At 35.7% G+C, this 26,616-nt stretch overlaps 1 protein-coding gene across 2 annotated transcripts in view; it reads left to right on the forward strand.

Annotated features, from left to right (window-relative positions):
- The window catches only part of LOC129789723 (uncharacterized), a 274,016-nt gene that overhangs the window by 214,244 nt on the left and 33,156 nt on the right, over positions 1–26,616 (forward strand). The window contains exon 3 of one of the 2 annotated variants that reach the window (XM_055826739.1): positions 9,431–9,484. The exons of the other annotated variant lie outside the window; for it this stretch is intronic. Within the exon in view, the coding sequence (XP_055682714.1) occupies positions 9,431–9,484 (54 nt within the window). The remainder of the gene's footprint in view (positions 1–9,430; positions 9,485–26,616) is intronic. 2 annotated transcript variants of the gene reach the window in all.

The raw sequence follows: 26,616 nt of genomic DNA on the forward strand, positions 1-26,616 counted from the left end.
AAGAAAACATCCCCTAAAGAGCTATGCGGGGGATGATTGAGTTTTGGGAATTGGGTGCCTCAATGGTGGGAGGGGTTGCAAATTGAACTTGATGGTCCCAAAAGGGGGCTGATGGTACAAAATAAAAGTCCACGGAACCTTCAAAGACAAAGTCTCGGAGAAAAGTAAACTTTTCCACCCCCAGCTGGAGGTTGAGATGTGAAAATTCTCCACCCTATCGCGACTGTTTTGTATTCAAAATGCATCCTCAGGGACGTGTGTTGGGGAGGGAGTTGGTTGCTTTACGAGTGAAAGTGAGAGAGAAATTACGCATTCGTCGCACAGGAAGGGTGACTCACTGCAGTGGTAACAGCAACCCCTCGCGCAAGAGCATCCCCCATGGGGGAGGTTGGCTCCTCATCATGGAATTCCACACCTCAGCGGAGCTTATGTGGCTTTCTTGTGAAGGGAGGAAATGAACGCAATTGATGCTCACGTCGAGTGAGTTGGGATTAACTTGGCGTTAGGGGTTGTTAGGTACTGTACCTATATACACAGAGATAGCATAACAGGGTATAGCGGCTTAAAGTAGCAACAGAGAATTATAGATTTGATTAAGGATTCAAATTCATGGAGAAGTTTAAAGTTGTTTCAAATACGAATTTGGTTAATTACAAAAGGAACTTTGAGCGCTCTCAATTGCTTTAGAGATTTCTTTAAAGTTTGATTTAAGGTAAAGTTTTGGATTATTCAAGAGTTTGATTCAATTTAATTATTCTTCATGAAAGGAAATTCGGAAACAGGAAGAATTAATTCGCATTATGAAGGTTTTAAATAATTTATTAAATCTTTGAAAACAAATTCTGATGAAAAGTCAATCATAACGCGTCCAGTTATAAGAGTTGGTGTCCCACAACGTGTAGAAGTTTGTTTATGCGTTGTAATGCGATTTGTGAGCAGAATTAGTAGGCAAAGTTGATTTTTTTTCGTGAAATTCAGTAATTTGATGCAAAAAAATGGTCATATCTCTGGTTCTATAACACCTACAGAAATTTCTTGACTAGTTATGGAAAGGTCTTAAAATAAGCTAGAATATAGGATAAATTTTGATACTTTTCAAGGTCACCTCTAGAACACAAAATGGCGGCTTTTTGTTTTACTAAAACAGTTTTTCGCATTTTTCGTCCTCAAGAAATGGTTCTAGATGTTTCTAATGTTTTAGAAAGTTGTAGAGAATTGCAAAACCTTTAATTTGATACTAAGTTGAGCGAAATCGGACAAGCCGTTCAAGAGATATGGCTCTTAGAACTTTTCAAATTCAAGAATTTTTCAAATGGCAATATCTTCTAAACGGCGACATAGATTTTCTTCATTTTCGGACTGGTGAAAGATATTAAGTCAGGCTACAACATATCAAAATTTAAAAGAAATCGATAATGGGGATTCGGAGATATTGCCCCTTAAAATTAGGCAATTTTTGTTTTTGATTTTAGCGCCTCTTGCGGATGTTTTTGAAACTTTAAATGTTCTAGATAGTTGTAGGGCTTCACAATACCTTTCATTTGATACCAAGATGGTCAAAATCGGTCAAGTCGTTCTCGAGATATATCGAAAAAACACTTTTTGCTTTAAGCCGCCATATTTGCTAAACCGCTTGACCGATTTTCAAGTATGAATTATCGATGAAAACGTCTCACTGAGCTCTACAACATACTAAAATTTCAGACCTCTATCTATAAGGGAAGTGGTTGACAGTAGTTCAAAATGGCGGACGGCGGCCATCTTGGATTTTGAAAATGCGAAAAAATGAAATTTTACACCCACATTTCTATAGAAAACTTCAAACCGGAAGTCTCTATCTGTTACCGTTCTCGAGCTATAAGGCAAAATGGGGACCAACGGCAGGCCGGCAGGCCGGCCGGCCGGATCAAAAATTTTCCACCACCATTTTCGTAATGTGGGATGTCTAAAACGTGCTCATACCAAGTTTGAGCCCGATCTGAGGGGGTCGGTTTTTCCGACGATTACAATACTTGGTGTTGGCCACGAAGTGGAACATCAACTAATAATTAAGTTGCAGTACCTTTAATCCCTAAGAATAAGAAGTAGTTTTTCAAAAGAAGAGGTTTTATTCAAATAAGCAGCTTTTGACAGTTTTTACAATTATTTTGACATGTTTTTTTCATCAAATTTGACATCTGTAATGGAATGTTTGACATTCTTTTGCAAATTATTGACATTTATTTCTCTAAAGTTTGACTTTTCAATTCTTAAATTTGACGTTAATTCAAAGCTTGACATTTTTTCCTAACGTTCAACGTTATTTTCTAAAGTTTTTTAAAATTATTTTTGACGTTTGAAATTTATTTCTTATAAAATTTTACTTTTCTTTCTTTTAACTTGACATTTAATTTGACAATTACCTTTTTATGTTCAACGATTTTTCCCAAAAATTTAACATTTTATTTGAAGCGTTTCACGTTTCTTCTTCAAATTTTTGACGTTATTTTTTCTAAATGACGTTTCATCAAACATTTAACGATTCGTTTCTAATATTTCAAACATTTAAATATTTTGAAAATAATTCGAGTAATTTTTTCTTAAATATTATTCCCATAAAATGCTAAAAAAAAAACTTCAGATAATTTATTAAAAATTTAGAAATTTATTTTCACTCAAACAAATTTTTAATTTGAATTTATTTTCTTATCTTTTCAGGTGAGTTCAAGTTATCTTTACACAACGAAACACATCGAGTTTCTTTTGGGGAACAAATTCAACAAAATGTGAGCAAATTATGAGAATAAATACACAAAGAGCACAGACTTGAGGTAATATAGAATATCCTTAGATTTGTATCAAAGGACCTCTTCATCCGGAAGATAAATTCTATTGATATATTAGATTTTTCTTTAAATTTTCAATCCAAACTTGAAGCTTTTCCCAATTTTCAACCCCCTTTAAATATAATGCTCTCTCACTCTCTCCGTGTACACGAAATATTCACCCAATTTAAACGCAAAACCGCAGCGATGCCCCCCTAACGAGCTCATCCATAAGGGTTTTGCACACAACCCCCTATATTGCGGGGCTAGATATCCCGTTGAAAGGCTTGAGGGTGAAAAATTGCACCCAAGAGCATCCCGGGGTGTGTGTGTTGCTCACTGCTACCCCCAGGAAGAATCATGTTGCCAGTGGGGCGAGGGGGTTGAGTATTCTGTGGCTTACGCACTTCCGAGTGCGCCCTGTGATTCGCACATCGTAAATCTCGGAGCTGTGACACTATCTCCATTTGGGGTGTTTCTGCAGGCTCGTCCACCCCCGGAGGGTGTCGCATCCATTTTATTGCACTCCATCGCATTGTTTGGGGCGGCTTAAAGGCCGATGGTGGATTATTAAAACCACCCCCTATTCCATTTGCCATTACTCCTCATTTAGGGGTGGATAGGGGACTGTCTGGTGGTACCTACCACTCTCCCTTTTCCCATTTTGGCATTGCCGAGACACAAGTTGTGCATTATGAACCAGACCCCCTCGACTGATGACTGATTCACCAACACAGCTCCCCTGAGACTATGGCGCATGAATTTCAATGCTCAGTGTCCCCATATTGTGCGCACGATGCACCCTGAATTGAATTCCTTTATCCTGAGAATGGATGTTGTTTATTTTTATTTCCCACGTGGGAGCACTGGGGCGGGAATAATCATCAAAAAACGAGCAACATTGCGCTACAATGGGTGGAAAGGGGGAGGGAATAAAAAAAAATAACTCGGCGCGAGAGAAAATTCACATTTTCGGCATAATTAAATATACATACACACAGAAGCTCACTCACTCTGGGTACATCCCCCAAAAGCCCTGTAAATTTGCCTTACAATCCAAAAGCTGTTCACTTATTCAATTTCAATGCATAATACATGAAGTTGTTGTGTCTTCTCAGCCCTATATATAGCATCCCTTACATTCCCATAGTGTTTGCCCTACAACATTTCAGGGACCTCCGTCGAAAGCTTCCCACACACATCCGGGGTTGGGTTTAGATGCGACTCTCTCTCTCTTTCTCTCTGTGCAGAAGTGATGAGTTATGAATCCTCGCCAAGTTTATGAGGTGCACACACCGAAGAAATTCCACCAAGCCTGAAGGAACTTTATGTAGCAAAAATCTCTCCATCTCCTCACCGAAATATGAGGGGGTAGAGCGGAGAAAGATGGGCATGAGAGTGCAAACTTTAAAACATGCAGGAGAAAAATATTCAAACGAAAAAGATGAAAAGGAACTTCAAATACACTTTGGGGGTAGTTTCCTCTCACAGAGCGTCTTTCTTCGTGTAAACAATTTTCTAAATAACTTTTGCAGAAAAGTCGAAAAAAGGGGAGCTTTTGAGCTTTATATTCATGACTATATTTGCCATGAATGCATTTATATTTATTGCACAAAATCAACTTTGGTAATTGATTTTTAATAATCAAAGTTTTTTGTTGGTTTTTCTTCCTCATTACCTACCTTATTTGTAGTTATTTATTTATTTATTTTTTGTATATTAAAACTTTGACGTATTTTGCTAAGATTTTAAATATTTCTTCTTGATTTGGAGGCATTAATTGCTTCCTTTCAAATTTAAAAGATGAATTTAGAAATCGATTAAAATGATAACTTTCTATATATTCCATTCTAATTTAGAAGGATTTCACATTCTTTTCAAGGGGTGTTTATCTGTCGAATATTTCGATTATTTTGCCGAATCAAAGATGATTCATCCGAATCTAGACGAATAGTTTAAACTTCCTTGATGAATTATCCGAATCTTGACGAATAGTTTGAATTTCCTTAAAGAATAATCTGAATTTTGATGAGTAGTTTGTATTTCATTAATTAATCATATGAATTTGAACGAATAATCCGAATCTTCTTGACGAACAATCTAACAATAAGTCTTCTTGATGAAAAATCCGAATTTCAACGAAAAGTCCGAAAGACAAATAATTCAAATCCCGAAAAATAATTCGATTCTTTTTTAAGAATAATCTAAGTTTTCTTGACGAAAAATCCTAAACACAAATAATACAAATCTCTAAATCTCGACGAATAAACTGAATCTTAACGAATAATTCGATTTTTTTTGACGAATAATCATAATCTCTCCAAAAAGTCTGATTCTTGACGAATAATCCGAACATTTTCATCAGATAAACACCCCTTGGGAATTCTAATGAATTTAGTTTATTATCTAACTCGTCAGTATTCGAAAAAATATTCTAAACCTTTATAAAGAAGCTTTTAGAACTTTTTTAAAGCAAAATTCTGCTCTTAAAACATTCTAAAGGAATTTTTGTCATTAAAAAGCTTAAAGCTTTATGTACATTACATACAATTTAATATATATTTCCCTATTCCTCCCCGATTAATTCAACCCCTCATATTGTACATTATAAGTACGTTATTTATTAAATTGCGGTGGCGAAATTATAACACTGTCGAACTGTGTTTTTTCTCAGCATGGCGTGTTGGTGATACTTCCTGCTAATGATGTGTGTATACATTGTGTTAATAATAGAGTGAATTGTGAACAGTGTGTAAGAATTTGATTCCAGGGTGCCAATATTACATGGAGATTGCCTTTAATGCATAGCGTGACTGTAATGACTCAATCGAGCAACAATGTCGTCAATAATTCACAGCGAAATATTTACACGCTACACCGCGGAAGATGGGTAATATGGACATCGAAACCACATAAATGGCAAGTGATACGTTTCAATTGGGAAGGTCTCCTCTCGTTCACACACTCTCTCTCTTCTTCCTGTTTTCCCCGTGAAATACCCTCCCAAAAGTTTGGCAATTAAATACACTTTTTTCTTCCTTTTCTTCTGTGCTTAAATTCTTCCGCCTAACGCCCACACCCACGCGACTTCCGCACCGGGGTGGGAGCTTTCGTTAGCGGAGCACAAAAAGCTCTCACAATATTGTATTTTAATATATAAAACAAAATAAATGGAGCCATTGAAGTGAATGAGAGATAAACTGGAGAGGTTTTATCGGCATTTTTCCGCAATTAAATTCTCTGTTGATGTCGTAAAAATGTTGTGTGTGTGTGTGCCAATGGGGGGCTATGTGTGGTGGGTATGGGGGGGGTGGTGACGCAAGGGACGGTGCACGGGTGGTTGATTTCTGCTACACGAGAACCTCTCGAAATGAGGGAGGTTTTTGGAATCGTAAAAATTAATTCGTCCTCTCTTTTATAGAGTTAGACCCTGGAGTGGGTGGGTGGGTGGTGGTGGCGGTACCATTAAAATAGACGCGCAACACAGAGATCGATCTTATCGATCACCGAGAAATCAGCCATCTCTCCTCATCATCGCACCATTCACCATGCTCTCGCTCGCTAAAGATAACATAATGGACACATTACACATAAAAACACACTGGACATTGTTTAATACATCTCCCTCCGCCCACCCCCTCGTATCCGCTTGACCATAAATACGCCCCGGAGAATGTTCCTAAATGACTCTTTGAATTTTTTATGGTGACACTTTTACGATTTACTCCATTCTTTCTTCATTGAAATTAATGACATTGTATTATATATTAAATTTTTATGTGATTAATTTTAATATTTACGACTTTTTGTGCTGCAATGCACTGTAAGTGGGTCCAATCTCACCCCCAATTTGTCTTTATGGGCAAAATTCACGCGGAAAACATTTCTTTTTTATTCCGTATAAACTGAATGTGCAGCACTGAGAGAAAAAATTTCTAATATTTTTTATTTAAATTGAAAAAAAAAATAATCAGGTTTAAGATATATTTCGAAATTGTTGAAAAATCGAATAAATAGAGGAGAACGGGGCAAAAAAGTCAATTTGCATAAATCCTTGTCTGCAGGATTCCTCAAATTAGTTAAGGATTATTTTAAAAAGAATCTTTAGGTTTTCTTAAAGATATAGGTAATAAATAATAAAGGGAAATCATCAGCAGTGATGGCAACCCCTTTATCAACTTAATCTACTTAAATAAAAAAATAAATAAAATAGACAATATTTAGGAAATCTTATCCCTAAATTTAAAAAAAAAAAATAATTTTCCAACTTCATTAAATTTATTTTTTGTTTTCAAAATAAATATTTTTCTAACACTACTAAAATGATTCCAAGAAGGAGAAAAAATGAGAACATTTTAATAAAGCAAAAGAGCTTTTACCATCTATAAATTCTGAAGGGGTGTTGGTGGTGGTGTCTCTGTTAAAGTGTGAGGAGTCGTGACTTGTGCATGAAAAGTGGGTCACATACTATTTACACGGCGAAATGCATTGCAAAAGCTCATAAAAGCCTGACAAGCGCAGAATTTCTTTTTCTCCATTTTGAATTCTTTTTTTTTTCTTCCTCAACTCATATTGAAGGGGGGGCCTTGGGGGAAAGGCTTCGACATTCAGCGCGAGTAAAATGCAAAAATTCAGCTGAAAAAAAAACCTGACAGACATTTTGCTGAAAGGTATGCGCTTCTGGGTGGGCGGAGGGAAATCTGTTGTGCAAATATGGTGGGTTTTTTCATCATCTCCTTGTGGCCCACCTTGGAGAAGGAAATTATAGGGTTGGATGCAGCAGCCAGTCACGAGTAAATGGTTTGGTGGAGTAAAGAAATTCAATGGGGTCATGCAGTTGAAGCTCTTTTTTTCGTTAGTTTAGAGAGTTTTTCAGGTCACATTTGGTGGCCATATTTCCTCCAAGAGGTCCCCTCGTCATCCACACATGCCATAGGTTGGAGCTTCTCACAATTATATGCCAAAAAACCTACGATATCCCCCTCCATGAAAAAAAAAGAAACTAACATCATCTTCCATATAATAGAAGTTGGAAGAATTTTATTCAATTTGTCCCCATCGTGCCATTTCCCATTCCATTTTCTATTAATTGTCATTAGATGCTCACCCGGATCGAGTATCAATGCCTTTTTTATTCAAATCCCCAACCGTATTGTTCACCTCTCACACGGAAAAAGTTCCCTCATGTGGCTCTTGTGGAGCTCATTATGAAATCGAACGGTGGGACAAAGAGAACCAAACAGAGATAATCGTATTTGTGGTTAATTATGTGTATCGAGGAGACTTTCTGGCGATTTGTTAAATTTTAATTTTTATCACAAACGACACCAAACATTTTCATCTCTCTCTCCTCAAGACACGCAATCTGCCAATGACCATGAGGATTATGTTTCCAGTTTGTATGCGCGAAGATCTCTCCCAACATGAGAATTGGAAGAAACTTAATTGATTTGCGTACGAAATAGAAAATTAAGTTATGGCTTTTGTTGTTTTGTTGAATTGCGGGATTTTCAAAGGAGCCAATGAGGCTATTTGGTTGATATTTCTAACAATAATTAATGGCTGAAGATTTATTTTGAATAGTTTTCTTGTAATATGAGAAATTAAACGAAGATGGGGATCATGCTACTGCCAAATTGAACGACAAAATGTTCGAAGTTTTATGTAAAATAACATTTTTCTAAATATTTTATGATTTAAAAAAAAAACTTTATTCTTTTTCTTTCAATAATTTTTTCTTAAACATTTTTTTTAATTTTTCTAATAAAGTAAAGGAAAGAAAATCTTAAGAAAAAAAATTCCCTCATTGGTATTCGAACCGGGGATTTTTTGGGTGAAAGGCGTAATCGCTAATTAGTATGCAAAAAAAATTCTTGATGTATAGAACATTATTTAACGATTTAAGGTTCCCAATTTAAAGAAAATGTCCCAGAACGGATAGAAAAAAAATTCTGTTAAGAATCTTTCTTCTTAATATTAAAGGTTTTGGGGGGTTTTGATCAATTTGACGTTATTAGGATACTTTCTTCTATGATTTTCAGGAGAATTTTTTTGGTTTTCCACATGATTTATTTGCAATATCTGTGACAAATTCAGAAGCAACACTAATTCGAATAAAATGTTATTTTACTTGCCCTGAAAATGCTCCATTAAATGCAATTTTCCGAGATCATAAGAATTTATTTTTACGTATTTAAGTATTTAAAAAAAACTTTTTTAATTAAAAAAAAATTAGAAATTTTTTTCGAATTTCTATCCATTCATAAAACATCTTATGAATTTCTTAGCATAATTTTTGAATTAAATGGAATTTCTCCCAATTTTCCGAGACGTTTTTCAATTAATAGTGCTTTAGAACAGTTAATTAAAAACCCCCTATCTTCAAATGATTTATCCCCAATTTTCCGTACAAGTTTAATAGATTAAATAAACACACAATTTGCAATTTTCTAACACAACTCCAGTGATTTAGTGCAAATTACTCCTTTTTCCAGCAGATTTTCCCACCTGCCCCCCCCCCTCGTGCACCACAGAAAACATTTTTAATTTTTCAATTTTTTCCACAAAAAAAACCCGAAAAAAATCAACGAGATTTTGATGATATTTTTTGTCATTTTTATTTCCAGAGCGGGTTCCCAACTTATAACTTTAACACTTTGCCCGATGCGCTACACCTTTTGGTGAGTTCCCAATCTCTTGTATTTCTGCCCCCCTCAAACCCCAAAAACAACAAAATTCTTCCTCATGCAAAATCGCTATGCAAAGTGTTTTGTATTCTTTTTGTCAAAATTCATTTTTATTTATTATTTTTGGCCTTTTGGTATTTTTTTATGTTTGTATGTTTCGCCCGCTTCCTTGTACAATACTCACCCTTCTCCTGTACTCCCCCATTTGTGTGGATTCCTCCTTGGAGAATGCTAAAAGAAGTAAACGAAAAAAAAAAAAGAGAAAATTCCCGGGAGGAATTTGTCAAAGGAATGCTACCCATATGCACTTCTTGTCCGTTGTTGTCTTGCAGAATCGCTTCAGAGCATGTTGTGTACATTGTCTATGGTGCAAGAATTTCCAATGGAATAAGGGATTTTTTCCATGGTACATATATGCAAAGAAATATGTCTGTGAGATTGATTTGTAAATAAACTCCCGTTGTCCTGATTTCTGGCGAAGGTTTTTCCTTCTTTCCTGGGTTTTTCCTTGCTGATTTTTCCTCTCAATTTCCAGGCATTGGTGAGTATATCTCTCCTAGAGTGTCTCTTGTGCCCTTTGGGATGGATAAAATGGGAAGAATTTGCAAAAGTCGAATGACATGTGGTGGTTGTTATAACCCTCCTATCCCACACCACCCTTAGGCTGACGAGTGAGAGAGAGAGAGAGAGCAAGAGAAAATGGCACAGATGTTGACTTGCAGTTACGAGGAAAAATTCAATTTTCCACCTTTGAAACATGATTCGTGTGATTGTGGTTGCCATTTCCCATGGCATACATACATATACCTACCTACAATTTTTCCTGCGAGGGGATGAAAAATTCCCTTGGCTCCCTGCCAGAGAAAAAAGAGAGAGTTGCTGCTGCTGCAAAAAAAAGTGCATACACTCTTCGACGAGCATATGAATAAATAATGGAGTTGATTTTATTTGGAAGTTTTCCACATATCCTCCAACTTTTTCACTTTATTAGCTTGTTTTGGGAATTCTTTCACTTGTGTGCTTCCTGTGTGTCAACGGAAATGTCAGGCTCGCTATGTCCACAATCTATTGGGGGATTTTTCCCAACTTTCTTGCATCTCATTTCAATGGATGAAAATCCTCTTTTTCCGGGGAAACTCAAAGAGATTTTTGGGACTAAAAAAACTTGTCGACGTTGGTCTTTCATAAAATTTAATCTTTGTAGTCTTTTGAGGTTCTTCTGCAACCGTTTCTACCCAAGTTTACTTCCAGTTTTGGATTAAAATAAAATTGGAAAAGCTTTATTTTTAATTTTTGGACTCTACAGATGATTTTATCATTTAATTTTTAGAGAAAATGACACAAAAGTATTTGTCTAGATAATAGATTACATATAATATATCATTGATTACAATTTCTTTAAAACAGGAAAATAATTTTAAAAAGTGGAAAAGCTGTATTTTTAATTTTTGGAGTTTACAGATGATTTTATCATTAAATTTTTAAAGAAAATTTTTGGAAAGCTCTTGTTTTGACAATAGATTACATCTATACTTTATCATTGATTACAATTTCTTTAAAACCGGATAATAAAAATAATAATCTGATGAATTAAAATTCCTCAAAGCTTCATAAAAATTTCTAAACTAACTTGAAAGTTGTTTGTCAACTTTGTGTAATAATTTATGGTTAAATGTCAGAAATAGAAATTGCGAATGATGTAAATAATAGAAAAAACGAAATTAATTAACTTCTGAAATTTCAATTGATTCCCCTATTTAGGAAAATACAATTAACTTCAAGATTTAAAACAAAACATTAAAATTACAAAATATATCAGATTTATTACAGGAAATTGCGATAGAAAATGCTTTCCAGCGATGTCTTAGAAGTCATTCTAATTTCAAATTAGGGCACTTATTTGAAAGAAAAAGTTTGTAATTCCTCTCAAAACCTCCACTAATTCACTAATCAAAAAGGATTAAAATTTCTTTGCATTCTCTACTCCTAAAATTGTCATGTAAAAGCCCATCTCTGTACGACAAAAACTATTCAAAGTATTCATACTTACTATTGGAAAATAATTTGAGAATTTTTCAATAGAAATCGAATAAAATTGTAACCTTTTAGTGAGCATAAATTGCTCTAAAATTGTACTTCTAAAACTCAAAGAGATTTCTCTGTTATTCCCCACCTCCTCCCACGCTGTGTGTACCCAAAATACATAATCTACTTTAGCCACATGAGATGCCCGTAGCTTTATTGTCTGCTGCCAAGTGGAAATTTCAGTTGGTAGACACAGGTTAAAATTGCTGTGCCAAGTGTTGCACTGTGTGCAATATTAAATTTGCAGCGCAAGATGATCCATCAGTGATTGTACTCCGGCACATAATAGTTGCAAAGTGGGCGAACTATTTCGTGCCGTTGGGGATCTCACGAGGCTGGAGGGTGGCTCAAATGAAAAATCGTGATTTAGCACCATATTTGCAGGCACTTGTACAGCATATTTTTCACTTTTCTTCTTTTTCTTTTTTTTCCACAACCCGCAATTCTTAGTGCTCTGGCACTGCATCACCTGGATGAGGTGAATGAGCGGGTGTGTGGGTTTTTTTTCTACTTCTTTTTTTTTGCTGCAAAAAAACCTTCTTCAACTAGTTGCACTTTGCTTATTATTTTATTGCTATGGCGTTTGCACGATGGCTTGGTAGTTGTCGGCAAGAACGAAGAAGCGCTCCCCGTGGGCCCCTCTCTCTGTGGACACTTCTTCCCGTTTCCCCCAAACGCGGTTTTGCTTCACGAGGCGTGAAATGAAGTTTCTTGTGTGGAATTCTCGGGAATACTCCAGGAATTGGAGAAATAGAAATGAACGATTGAAATGAAATTTTCAGGAAGGGAAATGTTCAGTGTTCAAGAATAATTCTTTTGGGAAAATTATTTAAATTTTTATAATTTTTTCACATTAAAGAAAGATACAAAAAAATAATTTTATGACAACAAGAAAATCATAATTATGTCTGGAATTAGAGTGAAAAGAAAATCCCTCTAGTGAGCATACAGGACAATTGGCACACTCTGTACTCATACAACTCATACATCTTCCATGCCATCGCACTGCAGTTGCCCTTCTTCTGCCCCACAATCACGATTAATTGCCGTTTAATTGTAGCTCTCGGGGAACTTCTTTCGAGGCACCTTTTTCTGGTACCTCAGTACATGTACGTATGTTCTCTTCTCAGCTTTAGGAGACAACAATAAACTGCACTTAATATGAACACGATTTTTCTAGTAATTTCCACAGCAAATTTGCACAAGCTCATTGAAAGCCATTGCACCTTTTTTTTAGCCACATCTTGCTGCTTTTTTTTCAGCAACAAGAGCGTGATTTATTAAAATGCTTAGCTCTGGGAAAGATTTCTTATCTAAACTTGAGGGGCTATACGAGGACTTTTTGAGTGTCCTCCACGTTTCTTTCTAGAATAAAACCACAGCACCGATGCCTATCTTTTCATATAGTCTCCGGGTGGAAAAATTCTCCGTGTGAGTGAGAAAATTGAGGGGTGGGGGGTGACGGGAAAAGTGCAAGGTGGCTCAGACAAGATGATTTTCCTATTCACATCGTGTTCAGGGTGGAAAATTCATCGTCCGGAGGGTGCTGTCTTGCACTGTCTCATCCATCGTTGTCTCCTGAAATGCCTCGTGGGTTTGGTACCATCGGGGTTGAATGATTGCATTTAATGGGTGCGATATGGTGTGGAATTTCTAATTCTGTACAAAACCCCCCTTTCACACTCTCGGAAGTACTTCTCAGTTTCCCAAATCATCTCCCTCCGAAAATGTGTACGATGGAGTTTGGAGCGTGAAACTTGATGGACGTCCTTCAAGCTTCATCATATGGGGGCTGTTTGGGTAGGGGGTGAAAATAGGATGGCATGAGCATGAAAAAGAGATAGAGAGAACGAGAGTCCTGAATGCCAAAGTGGAGGAAAGACAAAGCGTTCCAGAGCGTGATTAGCATTGTAAAGAGGTCCCCCAAGCATCCGTCGTTGCTTTGAAGGCTCCATTCCCATCGCTCTCCCATGGTAAATGGGGATAGGAAATAGGACCATCTACATTGGGGATTATCGAGCATGCGGATACCAGGGTATTTCCTTTAGTCATTTTTATCCATCACCAAAGATTATTTGAACGGGGGGATGCAATAACTCATGAGGATGCTTTAGGGGGTGTTCGTTGTAAATTGCTTGTACTTTATACCGAAAGTCGGGGGGTCACTGTAATATATCGGTTAAGGTTGGTTCGGTTATTGGATTTTATATGCCAAAAGCTTTAAATTTCTTATATTACAATTTTAGAAACTTGACGAAAATAATTAAGAGAAAGGAGCTTATTCCTTTTAAGAATATTTTAAACCAGATTTGGTCAATTGTAGTATATTTAGTACGCTCGGAAAGTCTATTTGATAAAGTTAAATGAACTATTAGGTTTGAGCTAAGATTTTTAAGGCTAGATCTGAGTTTCTGAAACTAGGCTTAAGTCCTTCAAGAAAGACCTGAGGTTTTTAAGTTAGGCCTAAGTCCTCCTAGCGATGCCTAAGTTTTTAACCTCTACCTGAATTATTTAAACTTTGCTTAGCTTTTTTTTCCGGGTTAAGTTTCCTAAATTTTAGGCTAGAATTAGATTTTTATTTAATCCGACTTTAGTTTTTAAAACTCGACTCTTTTTTTGGCTAGAACTAAGTTTATGAAGCTAGGATTTAATTTTCTGAACCAGGCTTAATTTTTTAAACTTTCCCCGAATTATTTAAGCTTGGCTAAAGTTTTTTAGTCCGGCATAAGTTTTTTAACTTCTGGGTTTAGTTTTTTAAGCTAAGTTTAAATTTTAGGCTAGAATTAGATTTTTCTTTAATCAGTCCTAAGTTTTTAAAGCTTGATTTTGTTTTTGGCTAGGACTAGGTTTATTAGGCCAGGCTCTCACTTTTTAAATCAGGCCTACATTTTCTATACTCGATCTAACCTTTTCAGACAAGATCTAAGTTTTCTTTTACTTCATGTTTAAGTTTTTTAAGATTAGGTATTTGAAGTTTGAAAGCTAGATCAGATAGAATTAGAGATGAATACATTTACGAATGATTTTTTTTACGAATTTCAATGCACAAAAACCGCCAGACGCTTATTCCTTGATCTTTTTTGAATAAACTCCTTTTTCTATCAATTTTTTAATGGAACTTTTAAACCCATCGCAAAAATAGCCTTAGTTTTACAGTAGAACCTATTGTATTAATTCCACTCCCTTAAATTCCCCATAATTAATCATTTTCAAATCGATAACACGCGGTATAAGTTTGCTTATCAGCTAAAACAAACTTTCCCACACCATAAGTGTTGGCGGAATGTGCTGTGCAGCTGAAAATTGCGAAACTCTGAATATTTTAATCGATATTTTATGCGAAATGGTTGCGCGTGAGAAATAACATTCCTTCGTCCGCGTTGCAAATTGCATTCAACCTTACAAATTGACCAACAGGTGTTCTCCACCGTGCACAGCACCAACCTAATCTGCAGGTGGAAATTCAATTGTTTGCCGAAACACCCACGGCTTGTCTCAAAATTTTGCTATACCTTATCAGCCCGACACGAAGGAGCAATCCCTGGATTTTAACATGGATAGGCTTTTATACTTTTTATGCATTGCTTCTGATTTTTTTCTTCATCCTCGCTTTACTGCAAAAATTCTTCTTTTTTTTAGAGGAAGCGTGAGAGAAAAAGCACATTTTTGGGGTGGGAATTGAGAGGGAATGAGATGAAGTTTTGGTTTGAAATGCAAAATTCCACAACCACCCCCAATCCGATATCTGTATGTGCTTTAATACTTCGACGAGTGGTTTTTGGGCCCACCGAGTGGTTAGTTTTGTTTCATTTGGCGCTCTCCCAGTGTAAATGTTGACTGTCTGAAACCGCGATAAAATCCCATCGAAAAGTGTGCATCCACCATCCCCAAAAATTGCATCCCCTTCACTCACAGTTCTGTGTGGAATTGGTAAACAGTTTAAATTTACATGAATCATCACTACCAAACTCTTCCTCTTTCTCTATCATAATACACTAACTGACAAATATTTTGAGGCATTATTTGGTTATTTTGTGTGAGAAATTAGAGAAAACGTAGAAGTTTTTATGGAGCTTTTTTCCAGGAAGTTTTACATGAATTAGGAAAATTCAAGACTCGATTGGATTTTATGGGCTTTTTTTAAAGCCTAAATTGATAAACCTGATGAAGGGGTCATTGATTGAAAACTAAAATAAACATTAATGAGACTCTTTTGTAAAATATTTTTAATAAAATCACCAAATCAGTTATATTTCAAAATTTCCACTTAATAAATTTTAATATAATTTAATTTAATTAATTCCGAATGAAGTATATGCTTCAATTATTTCAGATTAAATCAATAGGAACAAATTGATCAAATTGAATAATTTTCAATTAATTAACTACTGAAAGGCTAAATAAAAAATTGAAATTATTAAAATAATATCAAAATATTTAATTAAAATATTGCAATAAAACTATTTATTGATTTAAAAGGAATCAATTCTGTTTAAAATTTTTGTTTTTTGTTTGTAAAATATTGAAATTTTGTAAAGATTTTAACAGTTTGTGTTTTTGGGGCGATTATTTTCGTGCTGCAAAACAAAATCAAAAGGTTTTCTTAAAAAAAAACTCTTAGAATGTTCGTTAAAGATTTTTGTACAAGAATTTTTCTCATTAAAGATTTTCATAGAATACTAAAAAATCTTACAGCTCTCAAATTTTATGATAATTAATGAAAGATTTTTGACAAAATGGGCTCCTGAGTTAAATAAATAAATATATAAGGAAAACTCCCAAAGCTTTTTTTTTACTTTCATAATAAAAAAAGTTCTTTTTTAACTCCCAGGAAAAAATCTCAACCAGAAAAATGAAAACTTCGACATCTAAGGAATTAAAATCTCCCCCATCTCCCCTACTTCCTGCCCTCAATTCACCTGCCTGAGACGCCTCAAATCACACACACAGAGTCTTATTTAAGAAAAATCTTTTATTCCCTCAGGGGGACAAATCATTTGGCAAGAGAGAGAGCAAAAAAAGCTCCCATGCAATTTTGTCATATTCCCGGAGAAATGTCTGTTAGAAAACTTGGAAGTATTTTCATAACTTTTCGCTTGGGATAAGAAAAATATCATATTTGTGTTTATTCGCAAAAGGCGAAGCAACAACAACGAAAAAAAAAAACGTCTGAAGAGAGAAAATTGAGAGAGACAATAAAAAAATCTTCGCTATGGCAAATATACAAAGTACACTTTCCGATGGATAAGGGGAAGGGGGGTGGTAGGTGGTGGAGCTTTTTTGTGCCCCATAAAAGTATGTATATAGAGACGGTATACACCGGGAAACATAGAGAAAAGTTTATTGGAGAAAAGTTTGGTGGATAAAGTTTTGCTGCTTTTTCATTACACTGACTCTGATGCTATGTGCGGGGGTGAGTGGGGAGGGTAGGATAGGGGTTAGGGTGGAAGTTTTTAGTACAGCCAATTCGGTATTATTAGATTTGAGGGGGGTGGCTGATGGTTTAGAACGAAGACAGTGTGTGTGGGTATGGGGGGAAACCTTGGCAAGAATATTGAACAACTTCTCTCTGTGAGATATGTAACCCATCCACCTTATCATCCCTCTCATCCTCCTATACGACCTCCTATACACCCCCCGCCTCATACCTCAAGTAATAATCAGTTTTATGTCAAAAGCAAAGTTACATTGTAGCATTATGGAGCTATATCCCACTTTGTCGAAGCTTTTCCTAGAGGTTGTACCCAACTTATATCCTCAAAAGACTTGTCTCTTCTTAGAACTGTGTGTAAGAACTAGTGGGATTTCCCCATTTTGCTTCCCCAATGCTTGGGAAGTTCCAAGAATTCTTGGCTGGGTGTTTATGTATGAGAATCATTCGGAGAAAATGGAGAAGAGCATTTGAGGGGTGGTTTTTGTGTGCATAAGAAAATGTCTCAATGTTTGACTTGCAATTATAAGTCCTCTCCATTTCAAGTGCTCCCAAATAGTAACAGCAGCACTTGCTCAACATGATTCCATGTTGGTGTAGTGACGATAGAAAGATATAAATTCCCATCGACGACATGTTCATGTAAATGACCTTTTAATTAACACCAATTCAATTTAATTGCACACATACCAATCAGGCAATTAATTAAAGTCTTGTGGGGAAGTCGTGTTTTGGGATCATGCAAGAGGCCATTGAGGAGAGTATCAAAGGGAGGCACCTAAATTTTGTTAAATGTCCCCACCGCCCATGCATAAATACATATACATACCTCCTGCATATTGATTGAAGGTGCCAAGCAGAGGTGGAAAGGAGAGGGGGAGGATCTTGAACAAATTTGAATATGATAGGACTGTCCGAATGTCCATCAGATTATGTATATCGAGGGCTGCATTGTAAAACCGGCTAAGTCGGTATGAGCTCCGAACCGACTTAGCCGGTTTTACAATGCAGTCCTCAATATGTACTTATGCTGAAGGAAACTTCCTTGAATTGCCAAAAGATGAGAGGATTTCATTAGGAAGATTGCATTTAAAGGATATAGAGAAGTATAATTATTTTATAAGCCTCCTTTTGAGGCTTCTTCAGTTCAATCATGTCTAAGTTTTCGATTTTAAACGAGATTAAGGAAAGGATTGAGAGAGATATTTGTTAAGAAAATTGGGTGGGAATTGATTTTATTTTCTTTTTTTTTTTTATTTGGGAAATTTGTAAAGGTTTAAGGGAATCACTGACTTAACTGTAAAAATTTAAAAATGTGATTTTTAAAAACCTAATACTAACCTAAAAAATCATTAAGAGAATCCTAAGAGGGTTTTGCTAAAATCTTTTAAAAAAACGAAACAAGTTTTTACGCCAAGTTTAAAAAAAAACCTTTAATAAAGGAAAAAAATAAGAAAAAAAAGGAGTTAAGAGAAAGAGAAATTCTTTTAATCTTATTCTTTTCCTTTATTTAAGGTTCATTTTTAAACTTTGTCTAAAATCTTGTTTCGTTTTTTAAAGATTTTAGCAAAACCGTCTTCGGATTCTTTTAAGGATTTTTTAGGTTAGTATTAGGTTTTCCAAAATCACATTTTTAAGTTTTTACGGTTAAGTCAGACTGAATTAGACCTAAATGTTTTTTTGGAGATTTAGTCTGATTTAACTATAAACCTTGAGAGCCTAACCTTGAAAAGCCTTATTCCTACCCAAAAACTAAAGACTAGCTTCAAAAAATAGGCCTAGCCTTGAAAATATACTATGCCAAACTTTAGAATCAAATTTCACCTCAATATTCCGAAGAATCTCACCCCCTTCATCAGGCTTAAAGAGTTAAATATCAATCCAAACTTTTTAATGAACTTTTCTTCATATTATGCGCTGTTCTAATTAAGAAGAACTTTTTTTTTCCTTTTTTGTAATTACCCCAATTTACAATCATCCCCCCCAAAAAGCAACATAATAAAAGCTAATCTATATAATACCAAGTATGGCAGAGAGTCACGTCCATATAGTTTCATTATTCTTGTTGACTTAACTTGTGAGCTGTCTCAGAAAATCCCATGAAGTTGCTACCAATTTCCGAGATGCATTAAATGGAGATTTCCGCATGCGAAACAATATGCTGTGGTGGTTGGAATTTTTATGCTTTGGTGGAGTCTTTCTCGCACACACAATGGGGGTGATTTTGGGATTCACCTCCCTCATACTCTGTCTATCACCATCATCAGCAGATTTAATAAAAGCCATATCCAGCTGAATTGGTGGCACATGGCGTGGGGGGTGCAGAACAATGCGCTTCTCACTGTATTGTGTGTCATGTTACTTGCTGTGAGGGGGTGGGTTGGTGACAAAATCGCTGCTGTTGTGGGTAGTTCGGGGTAGTTTTTTTTTCTGTGCCAACTGCTCCAATTGTCGCTCCGAAAACACACATTTATACCCATGCTGTGTCTGAGGGTGGTTAAGAACAAAATGCAGGGACTTTATCACTTCTCCCCTGGACTTTCTTTGTCACTTCGATGGCTTTCTGGGTTCTCAATTGCAAGCAGCCACCCCCTTACCACCCACCCATCCCCATTCGACAACATGATACACATGGTACTGAAGGAAATTCACAACAAAAATTTTCTCCAACACAAACCCACCTAGAGTCCAAAAAGGTAGCTCCCACAAGAGCCACCCCCATTCTTGTTGGGGTGGAAAAACTTTCAGCACATTCTGGTGCAATGTTGAATGTGTATCTAGTGCAAAGAGTAAACTCCCCAATGTTCGTAGCAATTGTGTTTATTTAAGGACTGTCAATACATTTGTGAAAATCCTGCAGCAAAATACAGCAGATTTTCCCTCTTTGGGGAGCTCTGTGACGGGAGGGTTGGAAAAGGGTACAAAGTTTTGCAATTGTTGAGACGATAGCTTTAAATAAATAATTGTCACCCATCAAATGCACCATGTGGCAAAATTCTTCCTCTTTTATTCATGCCACATTGCAAATAGCCTTCAATATATTTTCATACGGCGTCACTTTTTATTTATTCAATATGGGATTTTCACGATTCTTCCGCGACATGATTTTTTTTTGAACTGGAAAGACTAACGAACTGTGGTGAGATTTTTGCACGATATAGTTTTTTTTGGTGCCAAAAATAAAATTCTTTTCAATTATCATGCATTTTCTTACGAAAAATTAATGAGATGTTTAAACTTTTTAAATGGAATCCTTACTAACAATTAGGGGAAAAATTAGGGGTGGATCAGTAACAGAATAAATATTCTATTTCTCATTTTTTAATGTATTTAAATACAAGTCCTTTAAATCTTTTGACAAGTGCTACAAATGTTTTTAAACTTGAACAAATCCACAAATTATTTGACAAGGCCTGTAATTCCTTTAAAATTGATTATAAGTCCCGTAAATACTCTCAATTTGCTCAGAAGTTCCACAAATCCTTTAAACACCCTTTACAAATCATAACGAATCCTTCAAATCTTTTCACAAGTCCTGCAATTCCTTTAAAATTATTTATAACTCCCTTAAATACTCTCAATCTGCTCAGAAGTCCCACAAATCTTTTGAAATCTGTTGACAAATCCCTCAAATTCATGAAATCCATTTACAAGTCCTGCAAGTCCAATAAATACCATAACAATTAGAGAATTCATTCAAGATTTTTTTAAATTAATAAATCGTTCTTATTTTGTTAAATTCTATTCAAAAAGTAATGTTTTAGATAAAATAAATCCCATATTTTTTTTACAAATGTCGCAAATCCTATTAATCTTCATCTAGAATTAATTTAAAGAGTTGAAAATCTTTAAATGTCATCAAGAATAAATACGAAATAGACACACTATTCTGTTACTTAACCACCCCTCAGTGAGTCTACAACAAACCATACCAGGGTGGCAAATAATGCAATCTTTGTGTTAGTCGAACACAGAACTAAAAAAAAAAAGAGAAAGTATTTTATTTTCTCATTAAAAAACTTCTATGTTGGAAAAATTCTTTCATCCCCGTAATAAAGGAGAGTTTTTCATCACAACAGAATCTCTGGTTTGACGTAAATTCATCGCATTCATTTCAATGGGGGGATGAGTTTTGACGAGGAAAACTGAAGAAAATGGGCTTGTATCGGAAGATGGGGGAGCTAAAAAAGAACTTTCAATGCGAGAAATACCAGAGGAAATCCGATTAACTCATTTTTTTAGAGTTCTATTTCATTAAAAGTTAACTCTGTGGAAAATCACATAATCCCAATGCGGGGGATAATAAGCCGGGGTGCTGTCGCTGTGGACACAGAGATTATATTATTCCCATTGTCACGGCGAATGGAAACTTGGTCGCTGTGGAGGAGTCATATTTGCCATTGGGTATTATTGGGTCTATCTATTGGCAGCTATGGGCTGCTGAGGTTCGGAAAGGGGGTGTCCCCCACAGCTATAAGTGCGGAGTTTGTCTGCATTGTTGGCGGGCATTGTGGAAAGTATGAGGGCTGGGTTTGAGATGTACTGTACGGAGAAAATTCAGAGACGTACAAATGCTATGGGTTCGATAAGTATCTTGTCGTGTTGGCATGAGACAATCACTTCTGGAGTGGCCGAGGAGATAGAGCAAAGTTGGTGAGACATAAATTGACAAATAATTGGAAGTCCATTCTGCACGCTACACCACAGATTACAGGTGATTTATCTGACATGCATTCTATTTTCTGTCTCTTTATTCTCTTTCTCTCTCTTTCGCTTATTTTGCCTCATCCAACGCTATGTTCTTCCGTTTCCCAATCATCTGCATCTCCTGCTGGACACCCCATGTTGCCTCAAAGCAATGTCGTCGTCTGACCTGAATTTATACGAAACTTCCTCTCTCTCTCTCGCAAAGTATTTTTATGTTATAAAATTGCATGAGAAATATCATACAGCGCACTTGTCAAATTGACCTCATATTTCTCAAAATTGCCACAAAATTTATTAACATTGAGCAATTTTAACTTGCGCGCGCACCAACATCGAAGGTGGGATCATTTCGCAAAATAAGACAGTCGTTTCTTGCATTTTATAAGAGTCAACAATCAATTTCACTGCACGCGGATTTCCACGAAGGGGCAAGTCATTCAGAAGATTGACGGACAGCTGAAAGGTACCGCGCAGACCTAGTAAGATTGCAATCTACGAATTTGCTGCGGTGGAAACTCATTCACACTTCAACGGGAGTGTTTTGCATTATTGCCCGGACTTGTTGTGGGATGTATCAATGGGAAATGGATGTATTTTATTTACATACATAACATAAAGACTTTGTTACCTGGATTTAAAAGAGATACCATCATACCGACTAAAGGTGGAACAAAACCGTGAATTAAATTAGAGGTGGTAATTGGGTTTTTGTGGGCTGGGAATTGTTTTTTTTGCCAGCGCACCGTGCCTTCTCCATAAATGCAAATTGCAAGAAATGAGGTTCTGTGTGCGTATTGTAGGTTATTAACTGTTTTAGCTGAAAGAGTTCTAGACCTTGGGTGTTAGGGCTTAGAAATGTAGGGAAATAGCTTGATAATCTCGGTAGGACTATCTACGAAGCTGAATGTTTGTTAGTTCTCCTTTTAAGAATTTCTCGAATTTTTTCTAATCAGAAAATTCAAAAATTTTAAGGATTTGGATAAATTCCTTCTCAAAATTTTTTAATAAAGTAATAATTTCTTTTTAAAATCTAATTGAACCTTAAGAACACTTTAGGATTTGTATGACTTTTAACCAGAATTTTTAGTGAAATGAAAGGTTTTTTCTCGTTTATTGCTAAGAGCTGGAAATAATCTGAAAGATCTGTAAGAATTTCTAGCTAGAAATCTCAGAATTGTTCTAAATTGTTTTCTTTTACTATTCGAATTTTTTAGGAGATTAAAGAATTCCTACAATTTTCTATTTATAAATTACAGAATTATTATGGGTTTGTCTGGTTTTGTATTAAAAAAAAGGTTTTTTTTTTAATTTTTCACACAGATCCTTTAAATTTTTTAAGGATTTGAATGACTACATGTATTTGACAAAATTTTTAGAAAAGTGAAGAATTCTTTTCAAAATCTATTCAGAACCTTAAAAAAACTTTAGGATCTGTCTGATTTTGCAACAGAATTTTTAAGGTTTGTTTTCATTCATTAAGATTTTCTAGAGAGAAATCTCAGAATTATTCTAAACTCTTTTCTTTTAAGAATCGGAATTTTCTATAGAATTTCTATAATTTTCCATTTTTAAATAACATAATTTTCAAGGTTTTGTCTGATCTTCTAGCTAGAAATCTCAGATATTTTAAGAATTCGTCTGATTTTCTAGAAAAATTAGAATTCTTGCTGGAAATTCAAGGAAATCTTAGAAAAGAATAACTGATTTCTCATTCTAAAATCTTATTAATAAAAAAAAAGAAAATCTGTCTTGTAAATTTTGAAAAGTCCTCTTCTAAGTTCATATATGGTTTGCCTTTCAAACCCATTAATTTAACCTTCTTCTTCAGCTTGCTAAACTCTACCATTTTCCCGCGCTTTTTATTGCTGATCGAACAACCACCATCAACTCAAAGCCAATCCTCAAAAATCATTTTACAAAGCATCTCATGAGAAAACTCTTGTCCCTCTCACTTATATTTGAAACATTTTAAAATGTCGACACTCTGTATGTTTGCTAAACACTTCACCCCTCCGCACATGCAATGGGAATTGGAATGGTGTGCCCCTTGTTGTGCATAAATATAGTAAAATGCATAACAAGATAGAAGAGCGATAAACTTTCAAAATTGTGCGCGGGCAATAAATTAAATATTCTCGGCATTTTGCGAATGAATATGGCCTATGAAGTGGCACAATTATCGCAAAAATTGAGAGCTCGTTAGGTTCTCTCGTCGTTGCTTGGATGTGTGTCTCTCTAGAACGCCGACGTGTGTACTGGGAGGTTAATCCAACGCAGCACTTGTTGCTTGTGAACTCTTTTGCGGGTGCCTTGTCCTTATCTCATTAGTGCATTTTGATCGTGGAATCACATAAATTACGCTAAATATGACTTGCTGCCGTGTTTTTTCGCATCTATCTGCCCTCGTCAAGGGAACCGTGAGCAATAGGGGGGAAGTTATGCATTGCGCGCCTCCTCGCGCTATGTATGTAGCGGATAAATATGGGAGAATATGCATCGCGGAGCTATCGACCACGAAATATCTCAGCAGTGATAAATTATAATTATGTATAAAATAAAGTCGCGGCTCTCTCGCGGGTAACTCTATATGCATTTGCATGTTTAGTCGCACAGCTTGAGCAATACGCCTCACAGTCATTCATCGGTGTGCCACTGGTAGCCTTGTTTTTTCTCCCCATTACGTCCTGCCCCGTACGTCCCGGAGGGCCCAACGGTGGCGCGAAAGTTTCAGCAAAGCAAAAAAAAAAAAACGCTAAAAAATGAGCCTGAATGGGTGTGAATTTTGATATCGCACACGGTGATTTTCAATAAAGATTTTCCCCTCTGGCAGCAAAGAAGTATTTTGCACACATTTACCGTGAATCCCAAGCTCTACTGATCCCAAACAGCACCGAACCTCAACGATACGTTTACACGGAGAAAAATCTCACGAGTTCCAGCTGCCAAGCAATTGCCTTTAATTATCACGAAAAGAAAAGGCAAAAAAAAGATCCTTGCAATTTCTCGCGCGCACTAGACTCCTCCTCGGCCCCAGAGGAATAGAGATGGTGGTGGTTGCGATAGGAAATATATAAACCACGAAATGCACCGGCGCGCAATTTGGTTCCGTGTTTTGTGAAATATTGGGAATATTCTACCAAATGCATGGCCCCTAATGATCACATTAGGAGTGTCGAGAATTGCTCTTACATGGTGCCCGTGTGCCGATAAATATCAATTTCACGCGAAATTTATATATTTTGTACTATATTTCACTATATAGAAATATCTAATTTGCTCAAGCGTTCAAAGGGGGTAATCATTCCCGAAAATTAGGGTTCTTTTATTTAGGTATTTATTTAGAATTTAATTGTTTGTTTTTTGACTAAAAAATCAAGTTTCTCACTGATAAAGTTGAAATTTTAAGGTTTTAAATCCTGAAGAAAGTCCAAAGAAAAGAGAAAAAAATCATAATATAGTTTTTTTTCAAAAAATATTTATTAGAAAACTCGAATCTATTATTTTATCTTTTCAATCTTATTCATTTTTTAAGTTTTTAATAAATTTAAAAAAGGAACACTTGTTTTGCTTTTAGGTAAACAATTAATCAATAAAGTTATTGAATTTGTCAAAAACTTTCAATATCAGATAAGTTTTTTACAAGAATTTTAGTATTTTCAAAAAACTCTGTAAATCGCATTTTAAATGATCCAAAAATTTTTTTTTAATTGTGTCATAAAATATTTTCCTCATCTTTAAGCAAATGGACTTGAAATTCAATTAAATTTCATTAACAAAAAGTATATCAAAAACTCACTGGAATGAGACCTTTTTATTTATTTTATAAGCTTTTAAGTATTCTCAAAAAAATGCATCCTTCCTTTATAAAAAAACCAAAAAACGTTTTTCTTTAAACAAAATTTATCCCTTAAATAAAAATCTTTTTTCACCATTAAGCAACAGACTTAAAATTCATCAAGAAAGTTATCAAAATCTAAATTTATTTAAAAAACTATCAAAATTTTAGGATTCTTTAGAAAAAAAAACTCTATAAATTCAATCTTAATGAAGGCAAAAGTTTTTTTTTCTGAATGATTCTTCAGCTTTAAGTAAATAAATTCCAAAACTCATTTAAAGCCTTAAAAAGTCAATAAATTTTGCTTATGATTACCCCCTTCTTACTCAATTGCAGAGCAAGAGTGCGCTCACAAACAACATGCTGAATGTGCGGTGCCTGATTCTGGTGTGGAAATTGCTTTCTCATTTTGAGATTGTCTAAATGGTTTTTAAAGCGGGTGGTTGGTGGAAGTTGCACTCCGAAATCCAACCATGTTTGCGCGCTTATCGCGAAATTTCAGCACTCGCGCGAGTTGTGCGAAATATGAATTGGAGATCTGCAAAATGAAAATTGGATTGAGAGCGCCTCACTTCTTCTTGTTCTTTTCACAAAACCATTGTAGCTCATAGCTGAAATGATGGCGGTGCGGGGAGAATGGGTCGGACGGGAATGGGGCGTTCTTTCCTCAAATCAATACTCATTTTGTTTAAAGGAACATTTTGACAACACGCCGAGAGCAATTAGCAAGAATGCGCGGGAGATTCTTGGATATCTCTTGTTCTTTTCATTGCTGCCTTCCTCACGCTCATGGGGACTCTTGTGGTGGCAATTACTGTCAGCTCAATCCATCATTTTAAAGCGTGAGAGATCGTTGGATGCGGTTGACAAGTTTACATATCCAAAGGGGCTCTCTATGGGAGACGGTTATGATCAAGCTGGGGGGAAAGCATATTTTTCTTGAGCTTCATTCTATTCTCGTTAATTTTCACGCGATCACTCCCGCGGGATGCCCCTGTGCGTATCACTCATCACGGCACTTTGGATGTATTTCCTCAGAGTCTTCTTGTACACTTCAAAAAAAAAAAA

The sequence above is a fragment of the Lutzomyia longipalpis genome, chromosome 2 (genome assembly GCF_024334085.1).
Source record: "Lutzomyia longipalpis isolate SR_M1_2022 chromosome 2, ASM2433408v1".
Lineage (NCBI taxonomy): Eukaryota > Metazoa > Arthropoda > Insecta > Diptera > Psychodidae > Lutzomyia > Lutzomyia longipalpis.